This window comes from Rhinolophus sinicus, chromosome 16 (genome assembly GCF_057876585.1).
Source record: "Rhinolophus sinicus isolate RSI-liver-muscle chromosome 16, RSI-T2T, whole genome shotgun sequence".
Lineage (NCBI taxonomy): Eukaryota > Metazoa > Chordata > Mammalia > Chiroptera > Rhinolophidae > Rhinolophus > Rhinolophus sinicus.
In genome coordinates this window covers 9209755-9225022 of record NC_142516.1, presented here as the reverse complement: position 1 = coordinate 9225022, position 15268 = coordinate 9209755, and the positions used below count along the sequence as shown (strand labels likewise).

At 36.5% G+C, this 15268-nt stretch overlaps 1 protein-coding gene across 4 annotated transcripts in view; it reads right to left on the bottom strand.

Annotated features, from left to right (window-relative positions):
• Positions 1 to 15268, bottom strand: part of SCAI (suppressor of cancer cell invasion) — a 119568-nt gene that overhangs the window by 25818 nt on the left and 78482 nt on the right. For 3 of the 4 annotated variants that reach the window (XR_002137097.2, XM_019728557.3, XM_019728559.3), the window contains 4 exons: positions 15139 to 15240; positions 14329 to 14407; positions 12527 to 12626; positions 10788 to 10869 (listed from right to left, as the gene is read on the bottom strand). Coding sequence is in view for 3 of the 4 variants with exons in the window: in XM_019728557.3 (XP_019584116.1) it covers positions 10788 to 10869; positions 12527 to 12626; positions 14329 to 14407; positions 15139 to 15240 (363 nt within the window). In the remaining variant the exon portion in view is untranslated. The remainder of the gene's footprint in view (positions 1 to 10787; positions 10870 to 12526; positions 12627 to 14328; positions 14408 to 15138; positions 15241 to 15268) is intronic. The other variant, XM_074331003.2, reaches the window with a different exon arrangement.

Below are 15268 nucleotides of genomic sequence, written 5' to 3'. Positions count from 1 at the left end.
CCACTGAGATGGGCAGACTAAATCCTTGCTGATTTTCACTTCCAGATGCCATGGGAACTCTTCCTGGCACAGGGCCCCTGGGCAGGGGAGTGTGGCGTGGGGCTGGGACCCTTCCCTCTTCAGGGGAGGCCTCTGCCACTAAGGTGTCCCTCTCAGTGTTCAACCACTATCTGTGGGTTTGGGGTCAGCCTGTTATGTGTTTCTGCCCCTCCTATCAGTCTCCATGTGGCCTCTTCTTTATATGCTTAGTTATAGGGGTTTTATTCAGCTAGTTTTTAGAAGATTCTTGATGTTGACTGTTCTACAATTTATTTGCAATTTTGGTGTATTCCTGGGATACAGTAGGTATAGCATTTACCTAATCTGCCATCTTGGACCTCTCTCCTCCAACATTTCTTAGTAGTAAAAAAAAGTAAGACGCAGAACAGTTGTGAATAGCCTGCTACTATCATTTATGTAGTGAAGAAGACTGAAGACTATGTATTTGTTTTGGCTTAACTATGCATTTTCAAAATTTTTCTAGGATAAACAAGAAACAGACAACAGTGATTACCTACAGGGAGAGATAGTAACTGAGTGAATTGGGACTTGGTGAGATAAAGAAATTTCACAATATGCCTTTTCGATTTTGTGACTTTGTGAATATCACTACAAAATAATTAAACACGTAATAAAAATAAATTAGAAATTCCTTGAAATGAAAACAAAGGGAGTAAGTTGAATGATATTAAGGAGTATTTTTCAGATAAGGCAGCTTGAGGCATTCTTCCACACTGCAGTCCCAAGGTTTCCTTTGTTTCCCCTTCCTTTCTGATCAGCTTCTCTCCTGATTATTTCTTTTTTTAACTACCGTGTAAAAAGAGTTAGCATAACTAACCTGACTGCTATCCTTTGAAAGGCTTGCTTACAAGGTTGGCCCTTGGCTGGCTTCTGGGAAATTAGATTTGGGTGAGTTCCCACCATTAGTGGTTTACTTTACCTAGACTGTGCAAACACGATGGTTGAGGCTGAACACCAGCTTTCCTTCTGGGAGAAGAGCATTTTGGTGTGTGCCAGGCACAGGGTGCCTACACGATCAGTCCCCAATAAACACCCTGGGCACTGAGTTCCGAGTAAGCTTCCCTGGTAGACAGTTCACCCGTGTTGTCTCTCTTGTTGCTCGGGATTAAGTACGTCCTGTGTGACTTCACTGGGAGAGGACTCTTGGAAGTTTGTGCCTCCTTTTCTCTGGTCTTCATCCTGTGTGCCTTTTTATGCCTTTTTCCTTTGCTGATTCTGCTCTGTATCTTTTTACTGTAAAAAAATTGAGTAGTGAGTCTCACTGTATGCTTAGACCTATGAGTTCTCCTAGTGAGTCACTGAACCTGGAGTAATCTTGGGGAATTCTTGATTCCCTTCTATCAGACTACAGTTAAATGTTAGGCTTGGGGGGCTGACCTGGTGGCTCAGGCGGTTAGAGCTCTGTGCTCCTAACTCCGAAGGCTGCCAGTTCAATTCCCACATAGGCCAGTGGGCTTTCAACCACAAGGTTGCCGGTTCAACTCCTCGAGTTCTGCAAGGGATGGTAAGCTCCACCCCCTGCAACTAAGATTGAACACAGCACCTTGAACTGAGCTGCCTCCCGGATGGATCAGTTGGTTGGAGCACGGGCTCTCAACCACAAGGTTGCCGGTTCGATTCCTCGAGTCCCGCAAGGGATGGTGGGCAGCGCCCCCTGCAACTAAGATTGAACACGGCACCTTTAGCTGAGCTGCCGCTGAGCTCCCAGATGGCTCAGTTGGTTGGAATGTGTCCTCTCAACCACAAGGTTGCCGGTTCGACTCCCACAAGGGATGGTGGGCTGTGCCCCATGCAACTAGAAAACGGCAACTGGACCTGGAGCGGAGCTGCGCCCTCCACAACTAAGACTGAAAGGACAACAACTTGACTTGGAAAAAAGGCCTGGAAGTACACACTGTTCCCCAATAAAGTCCTGTTCCCCTTCCCCAATAAAATCTTTAAAAAAAAAAAAATTTTAGGCTTGGGAAATAGTTTCTTTAAGGATGGGTCATGTCTCTGTTCTAACCCATTCAGTAATTAATTTTATCGTTTAACTCTCATAGAATAATCTTATTTTCTTGTAAGTTTTGGGAATGTCTCATAATTGCTCCCATATATGATTTGGGATTATATGATTCAATGCTATCAAATTTAAGAAAAATTGTGGCAAATATATGTAAATGAAACATATTTAAGAAACTTTAACCTGTTATAGCTCGTACATAAGACTGCTATTGATTTTTGTATATTCAACCTATATCTACTTTGCTGAATTTGTATTCATATTAATAGTATTTATGTGATTCCTTTGAATTTTCTAAATATAAAATCATATTATCTATAATTAATGATTTTCCTCTCCTTCTTTTGAATATTTGTACCTCTTACTAGTCTGGACAACATTTTTTGCTGTTTTATTTGGGGAATGCTACAAAATTCTGGTCAGGACTAAAACAAGGTTAATCACAACGATAATAGAAGGCTTTCTCTTTCTCTTGCTCATTTTAATTAAGAATACGTTGAATGTTCCTCACTCTAGGTACATAGTTAGCTACTTAATATAGAAGCTCTTCATTTCAGGCTGAGTTTTTTTTCTTTTCTTTAAGACTGGGTACTGAATTTTATCAGGTTTTACAAAATGACCATTGAGATAAGCATGTGATTTGTCTTATTTACCCTACTGACATAGTATAAAATATTGTTTTATTTTTATATACTTAACCCTCATGCATGTTTCAGATAAACTCTTTTGGTATATTATTTTATTAACAGGCCTATTAACTAGTATTTTATTAATATTTTTCTAATCCATAATGATAAATTAATCTGGGGGAGAGTTTTCTTTTGTGTGTGCTATTTTTATCTCGAAATAGTGTCACTATCATAATAATTCCTATCACTTACTGAGTGCTAACTACTTTCCGAGGACGATCCCAGGCTACTTAGATCCTACCTACCCTGCAATCTTAACTAACAATCCTTTAAGATCAGTATTGCCAATCTATTTTACAGAGAAGGAAAAAGAGGCTGAGAGAAGACCAAGGGGCATACTGAACGTCACACAAGTGTCCTGTGGCCTAATTGCTATGGCATGAATGAGATAATTCCGATCTTTTTCATTGCTCTGGAATAGTGCATTCTAAAAGTTTAAAAGTATTTACTGGTGAACCCAAAAAGGGCTAGAGCCTTTCTTGTGGGGAAAGGGAGATAACTATGATGACTTTCCTCTATTTCATACCCTCTGACTGGGCTTTTTAGATTTCCTCTTATGTTCATTAGATTTTTCTCCCTAGAAATTATCTATTTAACTGAGACTTTAAAACATTTTACAGTACATAGTGTCTTTTTTAAAGATCTCTTTTCTTCAACAAATACTCATTGAACCTATGGACTAGACACTTTTCTAGGTGCTAGGGATATAGCAGTAAACAAAACAGATTTAAAAAGAACATCCTGTCTCTCTGTAGCTGACATTTAGATGGGGGTGGAGGTGGTAGGTAGAGACCCAGAGTAAAAAAATGAATAAGTTATACACACACACACACACACACACACACACACACACTCACAGAAGGTGATAAGTGCTACCTATGGAAAAACAGTATAGAGTACCGTTGGCAGCATAGGCTTTACAATCAGATTGTGTTTAAATCTCAATTCAGCTACCTTTTAGTTGTATATGACCTTGGGCAAATAACCTCTTTTTGCCTTGTTTTTTTAATCAGAGAAATGGGGATAATAAAGGTAACACATTGGATTGTGTGAGGATTAAATGTGTTAATATTTACAAAGTGCTTGGAACAGTACATGGCACTATATAGAAAAATAAACTAAGAAAGGTGGATAAAGAGTGCTGGGGAGGCATATAATTTTAAATAGGGCAATAACAGAAGACCCTATGAAGAGGCTTCCATTAAACATCAGAAGAACGATGCTGGTATCTCTGGAAGAGGATTCAGGGCAGGGAGACCAGCACACAAAGATCCTAAGCAGAAGACTACCAGGTATGTCTGAGGCACAGCAAGGTCAGTATGACGGAAGAGAACTGAATGATCAGAGACCAGCGAGAGAGATCAGAGATGCATTTGAGAGGGTGGAGGTGTGCGAGGTAGGTGAACAGAAAGCCTTTACTCTGAGTGAAATGAGGAGCCTTTGGAGATCTGAGTAGAGAAGTGACATGATCTGACTTATAGGCACACGCTGTAGGGGAGCGAAGGCAGGGGAAGGAAGATTGGTTAGGAAGCTACTGCGGTGAGTCCTGGTCCATAAGAAGCATGGACCAGGGTGATGACAGAGGAGGTGGTAAGATTCTGTATACATCAGTTAGCGCTGAGAGAATTTACTGCAATGAATGTTGGGTGTGAGGGAAAGAGGAGTCAAGCATGAAACCAAGGATTTTGGCTGGGGCAGCTATAAAAGCACAATAGTAATGAACTGATAAAGGGAAAGCTGGAGGTAGAAGAGGTCTAGGAATTCAGTCTTGGGCATGTTAAGTTAGCAATCGCTATTTACATTACCAATTAAGAAATGTGGAGTAGATAGATTATATTTGAGTCTGGAGTAACAGAGATAGTTCTAGGCTGAAGATGTAAATTTGGAAACTGTCAGCATAGCAATAGTAATTAAAGTCATGAAACTACACAGGGTATCAAGGGAGTCAGCTGTAATTGGAAAATCAGAGGAACAAGGCTGGAGCCCAGGGGCACTCCAATGTTGAGGTCCGACAGATGAGGAAAAACCAGTAGAGGAGACTGGGAAAACGAGCTGACTCCAGCTCTCTTTAGCTCTGAGGCAATCGAGCAACTTGAATTTAAAGGCCTTACCCTGAGAAGGGGACACGATCAGAGGTCAGGGTCTGCCTAAAATGGGAGTCTAATAGAAAACTGGCCTTGTTAAAGTAGAATCCCAAAGGGCTGCACCCCTAGTGCACGATGAACCAAAACCAAACTTCACACTTCCCTTTCCCCCACTATTACTCCTTAGGGGATTTCAAGGAAAATTTTCTTGGTGCTAGGCAGATCAAACAAACAGTCCCTGAGGGTTGTAACTAGAAGCCAGCCCAAATTCACACAACCTATGGTAAGTAATTCCCGAAACAGGGTCCTGAAACGGGAGTGCCTCCAGGTATCTAGCAATGCAGACCCTTTCTGGATGAAAGTACCCTCGTTCTTGGGCTCAGTGAATGTCCCACAAAGGATAATGAAAAGAACTAGTCAAAGATAACTAAGCCTGCAACGATTCAAAAATAGCAAAAGGAGTCTTTAGCAGCAAAAGCAGATTTCAGGTATAAAAATTAACAGATAGATAATAAATAATAAGAATGTTTATTAAGTTAAAAAAATAAAGAACAACTTGGAAATAGAAAATAGGAAACTATAAAAAGAGCAATGGATTATTATTATTTGAAAAAGAACCAAACAGAACTTCTAGAAATGAAAAGTATTAATACCACAACCAATAGAAAGCTCAATAAATGGGTTTCATAGCAAGTTAGTCACAGCAGAAGAAGGAATTTATGAATGGAAAGACAGATCAGAAGAAATTATCTAAATCTTAACCAGATGAACAAAAAGATGGAAAATACAGAAGAGAGGTCAAGAGATGTGGGAGAAAGTGAGAATGCTGTATACAGAGGGTATCAAAAAACTGCACATACATTTTAAGAAAGGAAGACTATTAAAGTTGTAATAATATATATTGATAACAAAAGATGAATACAAGTCAAGTCTGACTTCTGCAATTACAAGAGGTGCTCAAAATGGATACCATCAGTGTAATTTTAATAGTTTTTTCCTTTCTTAAAATGTGTATACATTTTTTTGTTACCCTCTGTGCGCATATGCACACACAGAATCAGAGCTCCAGAAGAGAAGTTGGAGCACAGCCAATATTTAAAGATACAATGGCTGAGAATTTCCCAGCAATAATGAAAAACTCCAACCTGCCAATTCAAGAAGTCTAACAAGTCCCAGTAGGTTAACTATAAAGAAACAAAACCTAGACATATCAGAGCGTAACTGTAGAATGCCAAAAACAAAGACATGGTCTTTCAGAAGTGCTAGCAAAAAAGAAATGGAAGGAGAGAGGCTGACTGGCAGAAGAGCTCTTACATATGGGTTAGGAGAGCGAATGCCTTCATAGACTGCAGCAATCTGCAGCCATCAGTCAAACAGGATGACGCTGTTTAGATAAATATGACTGTTCTGACAAATGTGTAAGTCATGTTCACTGGCAGGAATCCAGCTCTGTCATAATTATTTAAACACTCAATTTTTTTCCTTCTTCCAAATAAAAGAAAGCAGAACTAAAAGAAGTGTTCAAAATTACTGGGGACTTTTAAACTCCCGCCACCACACTGCTACAGGTAACGCCATTTCCACTTGCCTATTCCCCAGTGGAAATTTGATAGCCACAGTGTGGGCCTTACTTGTTACACAGATCTTGGCATTTCAATCAGTCTCCTCTGAAATAAGGCTCAGACAAGCATGCAAAGCTCCTCTTTTCCTAAGTGTGGAAAGAGCTTGGGTTTTGGAATGAGAAAGGCTGCTGGAATCAGTTAGGCAAGATACTTACCTCCATAGGCAAAGTTTCCTCAACTATCAAGTAAGGATAACAGTGCCTATCTTCATCTAATCGTTCAACATACACTTACTAAGAAACTTCTAAGTGTGAGGCACTGGGGACATAAAGATCCGTGTGTATACAAATATAAACACACACACAGACTTTAGGGAAAACACAGCATAATGCTGATAGTTACACTTTTATATTCCAGGCGGAATAGCTGATTCTGCTCTGGTGACTATGCCCAGACCACATAGACAGACCGGCCAGATCGTCCCCCTGAGCAGCTTAGCCTGATAAGCCTGATCCACACCTTAGCGATTCGGACCATTTATTGTTTTCCACTCTTATATCTGCGTAGATAAGCAAAATTTAAAATACTCTGAGGAAAGCCTCTAAAATGACATATACGAGTAGAGGCAAAAACAAATGGAAACAAATCAACATGAAAGAAACAGATACCAAACAGGGAGAATTTTAAAAAGATCATTGATATTCTCAAAGTGGAGCGAATGTATTTCAACCAGATAAAAACCAACATAATTATACATGTGTATGCATCTGTGTTTTCTATACATACAAATACACCTACATCTTTTTTTTTTAGTAGGGTGCTGCTTACAGTGGCCCATGTGGTGATCGAACCGGCAACCTTGGTACCACCAGCACCATGCTCTAACCAACTGAGCTAACCGGCCACCCCACGTCTATATCTTTATGGAAGAAACATCTAAAAAACAAATAAAAAATCTTAATTAGCAGGGCTAGAAAATAAAGGCAAGGGAATTTCCTAAAGAGCAAAAAGACCAGAAGATGGAAAACAAAGGGCAAGAAAATCAGATGACTAGACCAGAAAGTCTAATATATCAATAACAAAAGTTCTCAAAAGATGGAACAGAGAAAATGCAGGGGAGGAAATCAATGGAACAACTCAAAAAAAGCAGGCAGAGTCTCCAGATTGAAAGAAATCACCAAGTACATACCAAGCACCACGGTTAAAAATAACCCAAGGCCAGGACATGCTGTTAAGAGGGTGAAAAACGCTAAAGACAAAGCGAAGATCCTATAAGCTTCCAGGGACTAAAACAAGAATACAGAACTAGAATGCTTTGTACTTCTTAAGACATACTGGAAGATAGAATGCAATACAGCAATATCTTCAAATTCTGATAGGAAATCTCTAATCTATACCAAAACCATCATTGAAGTGTGAGGGTAAATAAAAGATATTTGCAGAAGTGCAAGACCTCCAATGTTTTACCTCAAGTTCACCCTTTCTCAGGAAGCTACTATACGAGACTCTGCACCAAAACGAGACAGCAAAGTGTCGAAGAGGAAGACAAAGGACTCAGGAAACAGAGATCTAATACACAAGAGAGATGACGAATTCCCAGGATAATGAGAAGAGATTCTGGGATGACAGCTGTGCAGCACATGTGGAGGGCATCAGTTCAGACACTGTGGCAGATAATTCATCACAAAGATAAAATCAAGAGACTAATGCATCTGAACAATCTGAAAGAAGATTTAGACAACTGGTGAGGAGACTGGGGTTGAATTAGTGATCTGTTCAGAAAAAAACACACACAAAAAAACAACAATAGACAATTATCTGCTCCAAGAAAAGTAGAAAGTTGCATAGGAGTGAAAAAGTGTAGCATATGACTTAGCTGTTAAAAGCATTTTATAGTCAAAATAATATAAGCCATAGTATTCAATGAATCAAAATTATGATACAATTCTATAGGTGGATAAAAGGATTATAAGGTATAAATGTGAGTTGGGGCTAGCAAGAATAAAGACAGCTAAATTTCTCTTCCATAATGGGATATTAATACATAATGCCTAAAACTGAAAAATCAAGAAATATCAATATCAGTAGGTTATTTAGAAAAATGATGGTTAAATACTAAAATAATCAGCTAAAAAAGGTGTAAATGGTGGGCTCTAGGAAGAGGCAAATAAGGGTATGGCAAGACAGCAGGAAACTGCTGTTTTTAGAAACACCTGGTAGAACTTGCTAAGTAGTAGTTCTCACCCAGACAACACCCTGGAATTATACAGACACTTGACCCCACCCCCCACCTGGTCAAGCCAAACAGAGTCACAGGAGTTGGGGCCAGGTAAAAGGGTAGAAGGTTTTGCAAAGGGCTCTGAAGGTTTCAGATGCATAACAAGAGTTGAGAATTCCAGCTTTAAACTACTACAGGCCAGAGTTACTGTCATAAAAATAAAAATGTAGTACTTAAAGGAAGAAATACACAGTAATGTTTGTGTTTATAAGAAGCATTCAGAAAACACATATATGTTCATAAAACATTCACATGTACCAAAACATAGCAAAGCAGGTACTCAAGAAATAATACATGTCACCCAGTTTTCCTTTTTCATCAGAAACTTGTAAAATGGTAGTTTAAGACATTTTACACACACTTTGTGCGAAAAGGTAAATGTCAGACACCTTCATATGTTAACACAGAGAACTGCATACTTAATTTACAGGCATTAAATAATATTACTTTTTAAAAAGAACCAAATTGGTCTGTGCCATACTCTAATTTGCTTACTGCATATGGGCTCCCCATTTCATTTCTGAAGATCAGTATGTTCTGGATAATTTAATTTTTTAGAGGAGTGATAACTGCATGTGCCATCAAAAGTACACAAACAAAAAAACCCTTTCTACTTATTATTCCACTATCCTGGTATCAGAATATTGAAATCTAGAATTAAATCATGATACATAATTAAGTAAATTCATTTCCAAGTATGCACAGCGTCTTTTTTAAAATCAGCATCCCATAATCTTTCTACATCCAAAAAGCACTCAATAATGAAAGATATTCTTGAGATTATAAAAGGTATCAAATAATGTCCAATTAAATTAAGAGAAATTACTAGATTGCTAAAATACTCTCAATGCTGTAGCATATTGATATATACACTTGATCATCAACACATCCTGTCACTAAACTGTAGCAAATGATTCCTTTTCATTGACAAAGACACAGAATGCTTCTTTTTAATTCTATGAGGATACAAATACCTGGACTCTTCTGGTTTTATAAGTTTAAATGGGATAGTCAATAAACCTTATTCTTCAGAAACCTCCCAACCCCTCAAAAAAATTAAAAACAGCAACACACATGATTTAAGAAGGTATACAGCTAATTTTCCTAAAAATCAAAGTTGTAATTTTAAACGTGACAAAATAGCCGGAAATATGCTGAAAAAATTAGGGTGCGTTGGATGCTCTTGGAATTCGGACTTGAAAAAGTGAAACTAAACATGAAAATTGGATGGAAAACATATGCTTGGGGTCAGCTCCTTGGCTACCAGACATTTCCATCTCTCCTGAAATATAATGCTGCTTCTCCATCTAATTATATGAACACCCATAACAGAAATAGTTTTAATTGGCAGTTTTAATATGCACATCCCAGCATATTTCTGAACATATTGTTCACTAATGAAATATTCCAACCACATAAAAGGATTCCAAAAATTCTGTTTTTATTTTCCTGTAAATTACTATAGTTTGAATTCTAATATCCTATTTTAAAGTGTTTGCTGCTGGTATTCTTTATATAATCATTGAAAAACATTGTGTCAGTAGCAAAATATAAAACAAAGGCTTTTCAAGTTAGATCCCTGTTACTTATTTCTGCATTCAGGACCATCTTTTTCATTTGTTGTCACAAATTGAAAAAAGAAATTACGTGCATCTAAAACAATTTATGTTTATATTCAGTGACTGTACCTGTAAAACATGGGAGAGAAATTTCACTTAAACTATATAGCAGCTCAATGTGTGGAAGGGAAAAAAAAGGTTTGAAAACTAGAAAATAGAAGTTGCCCATATACTTCTACCTCTATAAAAGAAAATGATTCTGGGTTATATAACAAAAATAAACCTTCTACCAGAGATCTTGGAAATCTTGAATTTTTTTTTTCCTGCAGGAGGATTTATTATTTTCCACTGAGTGTCCATTCATGCGTTTTCTTCTTGTTTCTATTCATAGCACCAGATCCTGACTACCATGCACAACCTCAAAAGAAAAGAAAAACTAAATACAAACTGTAAAATTAAATAAAATAAAGCAAAATAAAAAGGCACATGTTAAGATTGGTTACCTCGGGTGGTGCCATAATGTGTAACGTGCAACAGTGCTCATGGAACTCACCTTGTATGCAACACTATTGGATGAATCCACAATGATAAACAGGGGCTTCCTTGTGAAAGGATACAGGTCTCCAGGGTGGAGGCTGGACAAACAACAATAACAGTAACAATAAATAACTGAATAACTCTATCAGCCAAGTCTTACATTTTGTATTCTTCAGTTTGGTCTGCTCACATCTCCTTTTCATTGTAGCACTGAGAGCAAAACAAAGATTAATTAAGCAAGAGACAAAAATGTCTACATTGACTGGGACAGACAAGTTGGTGATTTTATTTGGAAAAAAATTCAGAGATAATTATTATTCAAGAATATTCAAGCTAAAAAGAAGTCCATATATTTAAAGATGGACTAAACCTATAACCTGAACCATCTCAGAAGTTAACATTTAGGTACTTGTTTAATACTTAAAAGCCCTTTTTAGAATATGTTTTGAAAACAAAGATGTAATAACACAACCAGATTTATATTTCAATGAGTTTTTCAAACTCTCTATTTATTTTAAAGATTTTTAATATTTCAAGCCCCATTCTTAATATTGCAGATAGTAACAGGGGCTCCCCTTTGACTATTCTTTATGTTTCCTCTGAACATTTGAATCAGAATCAGCTGGGTGCTTCTTAAACATATGGATTCACTGGCCCACAGAAGACAGACCTGACCCAAAGGCTAGAATTCAGTACCACACATTTGTGAGTCACTGCACAAGAAGGTCACAATTTTGGTGTGCATGCTCTCTCCGTGCCTTAGTGGACAATGTGTAGTGTGTGTATAAATATTGATGTAGATGTAAATACAAATACGCAAAATGATGTATCCATGAGCAGTATCATCAAACCTCATTACTGGAGGTGCCAAAGAAATGTATACACGTGACTTGTATTCATCTTTTGTTATCGGTATATATCGACTATTACAATTTTAATATTTTTTCCTTTCTTAAAACATGTATACATTTTTTGGCACTCTCTGTATATTGCAAATATAAGTTTTTCTAATCTAAATCATTTACAACTAAGGATGACAATAGCACCAGTGTATGGCTTGGGGAACTATTAGCTCTTATACATATAATTTAAAAAGTCTCTCTCTCTCTCTCTCTCTCTCTCTCTCTCTCTCTGCCCTCCCTTCCCCATTCTTTAATATGAAGAGTTAACATTTTTATGTAAAGTGCTTTTAGAAATACAACTTCAAACAAGTCCAGTTTCCTTTATGACCAGATTGCTATCTGTCAGCTAGAGAAATTCTAGAGCCAACTGGCCGAACCAGTGAATGTATTATACTTAAAAAGAAAAAAAGAAAAAAGCAACTTTCATGGATGAAATCTACTTGAAATCACACAATAAGTTCATTTGTGCTATATCAAATCAACAGAACCTTATATTAAAAGTTTATATTGACGTTAACATGTTTGTATTGATGTTAACAAGTCCTGACATTTATATATGTATATATTTAGTCTTATCCAGCTTAAATGTAATTTTGTTTACTGACGTATCTCCGTAATTGAATACTGCCAAACATATAATAGATACTCAATGAAAATTTTTTTTTAAGAATCAGTCAAAAATTGAAATTTTCTAGGATAGTCAGAGACTGAAATAGTGCTGGAATCGAAGTAAGTTTTATTATTAGAAGCGTAAGAGAATATTTCTAGTACTAGAAAAAGTCTCCATTTCACTTAACATTTTATAAGAGAGAACAATACTTTTTATAATAGGCGGAGACACTAGAATACATACCAGTGCATTTCTTTGTGGGACTGATTTCGTTTGTGGATGGCATCTCCATTTATAATATCCCGGTTACTATTAGTAAGTACCCCTCCAAAATCATAAGGACCTGTGAAAACAAAGGGAAGAATCCTAGACTTCAATTGGAGAGTAACATTGAGCTGATGTTCAAATACAAAGGTATTGTGTGAATCTCTCATTGATACAAGTGGGAGATAATTACAAAAATTTTAGTTATTTTAAAATTTAACATTCTTGTTTACTGCAGTATTTAAATGATTTCAGCATGTTGCCTGATTGAACACTTTAAAAAATCATTTTATTCTTCATCAGTTCTTCAAACAGAATATAATGAGAAACAAAACAAGAATCTACCCATTATTCTGGGTAATAAAAGGGATGGAGATCTGGGATACTCAAAATAATCTTTACACTTTAAGTCAAATTAAAATCTCAGGTTTAACAAAATTACTTAAGAAATTACTAAGAATGAAGTCCTAATAATTTCTTTTTTTGATTAAAAAATTGTTTGCAATTACAGCTGACATGCAATATTATATTAGTGTCAGGTATACAAAATAGTGATTAGACACTAATAATTTCTTAAATATAACTTTAAGGGAGGCACTAACTGTAAAATTTAGGAAAAATTTGGAATGAAACTTAAAAATTCTCATTGACAAAAACTTCCTTTTTAAGAAAATAACTGCCAAATTTCAGTGTGTGAAAAAAATCATTATCACTATTGTCTGAAACACTGGAGTTTCAGACAATATCAGTCAGTTAAACTCCTTTTAAATGGAAACCAACCATGGCTATTATGAATAATCTCTCTCAAAGGACTATTCATTTAGTACCTATGGTAGTACTACTGTACTTTGAAAAAAGTAAAACAAGAGGTCAATATGTTAAGCTGGGCCAAGAAAATCTGATTCAACAGTATATAAGACATGGAAATAATTATTTATAAATAAAATTACTAATTTTACTACAAAAAATTAAAATAATTTTTGATTTTACATCACTTTGAATGTTGTGACATTTTATCCCTAAAAAAAAATCACTGCAATGAAAAGACTTTTGAGATTTATTTTGTTTTGTTTTCATTGTAACACTTTAAGAGGATCTGTAGGTCATGCAAGGAAGATGGCAGAGACATGCATTGTATAAAGGAATGCAAATTTCAACAAACAGATGAGGAGGAAAATGTTAAGGATGTTAAGAATTTTTTTTTTTTTGTCCAAAGATTTAATTCCCTTATTTATATCCCAGTTACTCTCCTACTCTGACCAATTTCATATATTCTGGACTCATATATTTTAGACAGTTTTAAGTTTTTATTCTGAAACAGCATCCCAATATTTTACAGGTTGAATTCATAAAAACCAAATAAAGGACAGAAAACAATCATGACAAGGACTTGAACTTTCACAGTTACAAAAGTGTACTGATTTCTACAAAGACTTTCAGCCACAAAGGAAGCCACTGACCAGATTCCCTAGTGCACTAAGGCTCAGAAAAACTCAATGATGTAGATAATTGAGCTTTGTTATTCCATATATATATGTGTGATTTTGGCACATCTGATAGGTGAATTTGCTGATGATTTGTAGACTTCAATGTATAATATTTCAGCATATACAATAAATTAGGGTATCTGCAAGACTGCCAATTCAACAAATAGATCAGGTTTCAAATTTGGAAGCTTCTCTAGAAAGCTTGAGATGGTCTGTGGGCTATGGGACATTGTCTTGTAGAAAATAAAGAGAATTCAAGCCCTGCTCACAACAGGGAGCATTCCTTTATTGTACCTTCACTATCAGAACGACCTGTGGGGAAAACGCCAGTGGCTGACAGGTAAATCAGAAGCACACTATTGGCAGGCAGCTCCTGAAATTTTAAAAAAATCACATATACAAAACAACAAAAAGGAAAAATAACAGTTTTATTTAAAGCTCTTGACACTTTAAAATTCTGAGGAAAACAAGAACCTAAATCAACATATTATTGTTTTCTCTGAGAGTCGAGTCAGTCTTGCTGGTTCCAACTGACAGGTATCTATGCAGCAAAGATGCATTACCAACCCACAATCTACAACTATTGCCAAAAGTTGTGAAGACATTCTCTGCTACAAAAATCCCATCATTTAGAAAATGTTCTCTCAAAAACTTGAAATGGAGAAGTAAAGATCCTGATTATAGGTCTAACTCCCGTCCGTGGCTTTCTCTATAGAAACTTTGGTAGGAATTCCCTACTTCTCATAGCTCTTTCAATGACCAAAATGTTTCCCTGAGCTGCTTGAATATATAACAGGCCTATGCAACATGCTCCAGTTTTTTTTTTAAGTTCTGTACTGACTCTTATTGCTAAAGTAGTTTAGTAATAAAAACCTGAGGGGAGGAGTTAAGCAATAGTCTCATTAGCTAATGGTAAGGAACATTCATAGCTTCATAAGCAATTTCCATTCTGAAAATAGCTACGATTAGGATATTCTAAAGGCAGTTTCAATTTCACATTTTATCTAAATTCTTGACTCAAATATTCAAAGAGAAGAGTGACTCTCAAATTCCCTTTAGGGCACACTTCCCCCATATAGCAAAAAGGACTGGTCACATGTATACCTTAAAAGATGCTGCTAAGAATGTGTATAGTTGGCTGAAGGTGGGTTTGTACAGCAGATACTTGTGGGGGTTTTCTCGTCTGGTAGGCTTGTCGGCTGATTCCTGCATTTATACACAAAAACAATACACA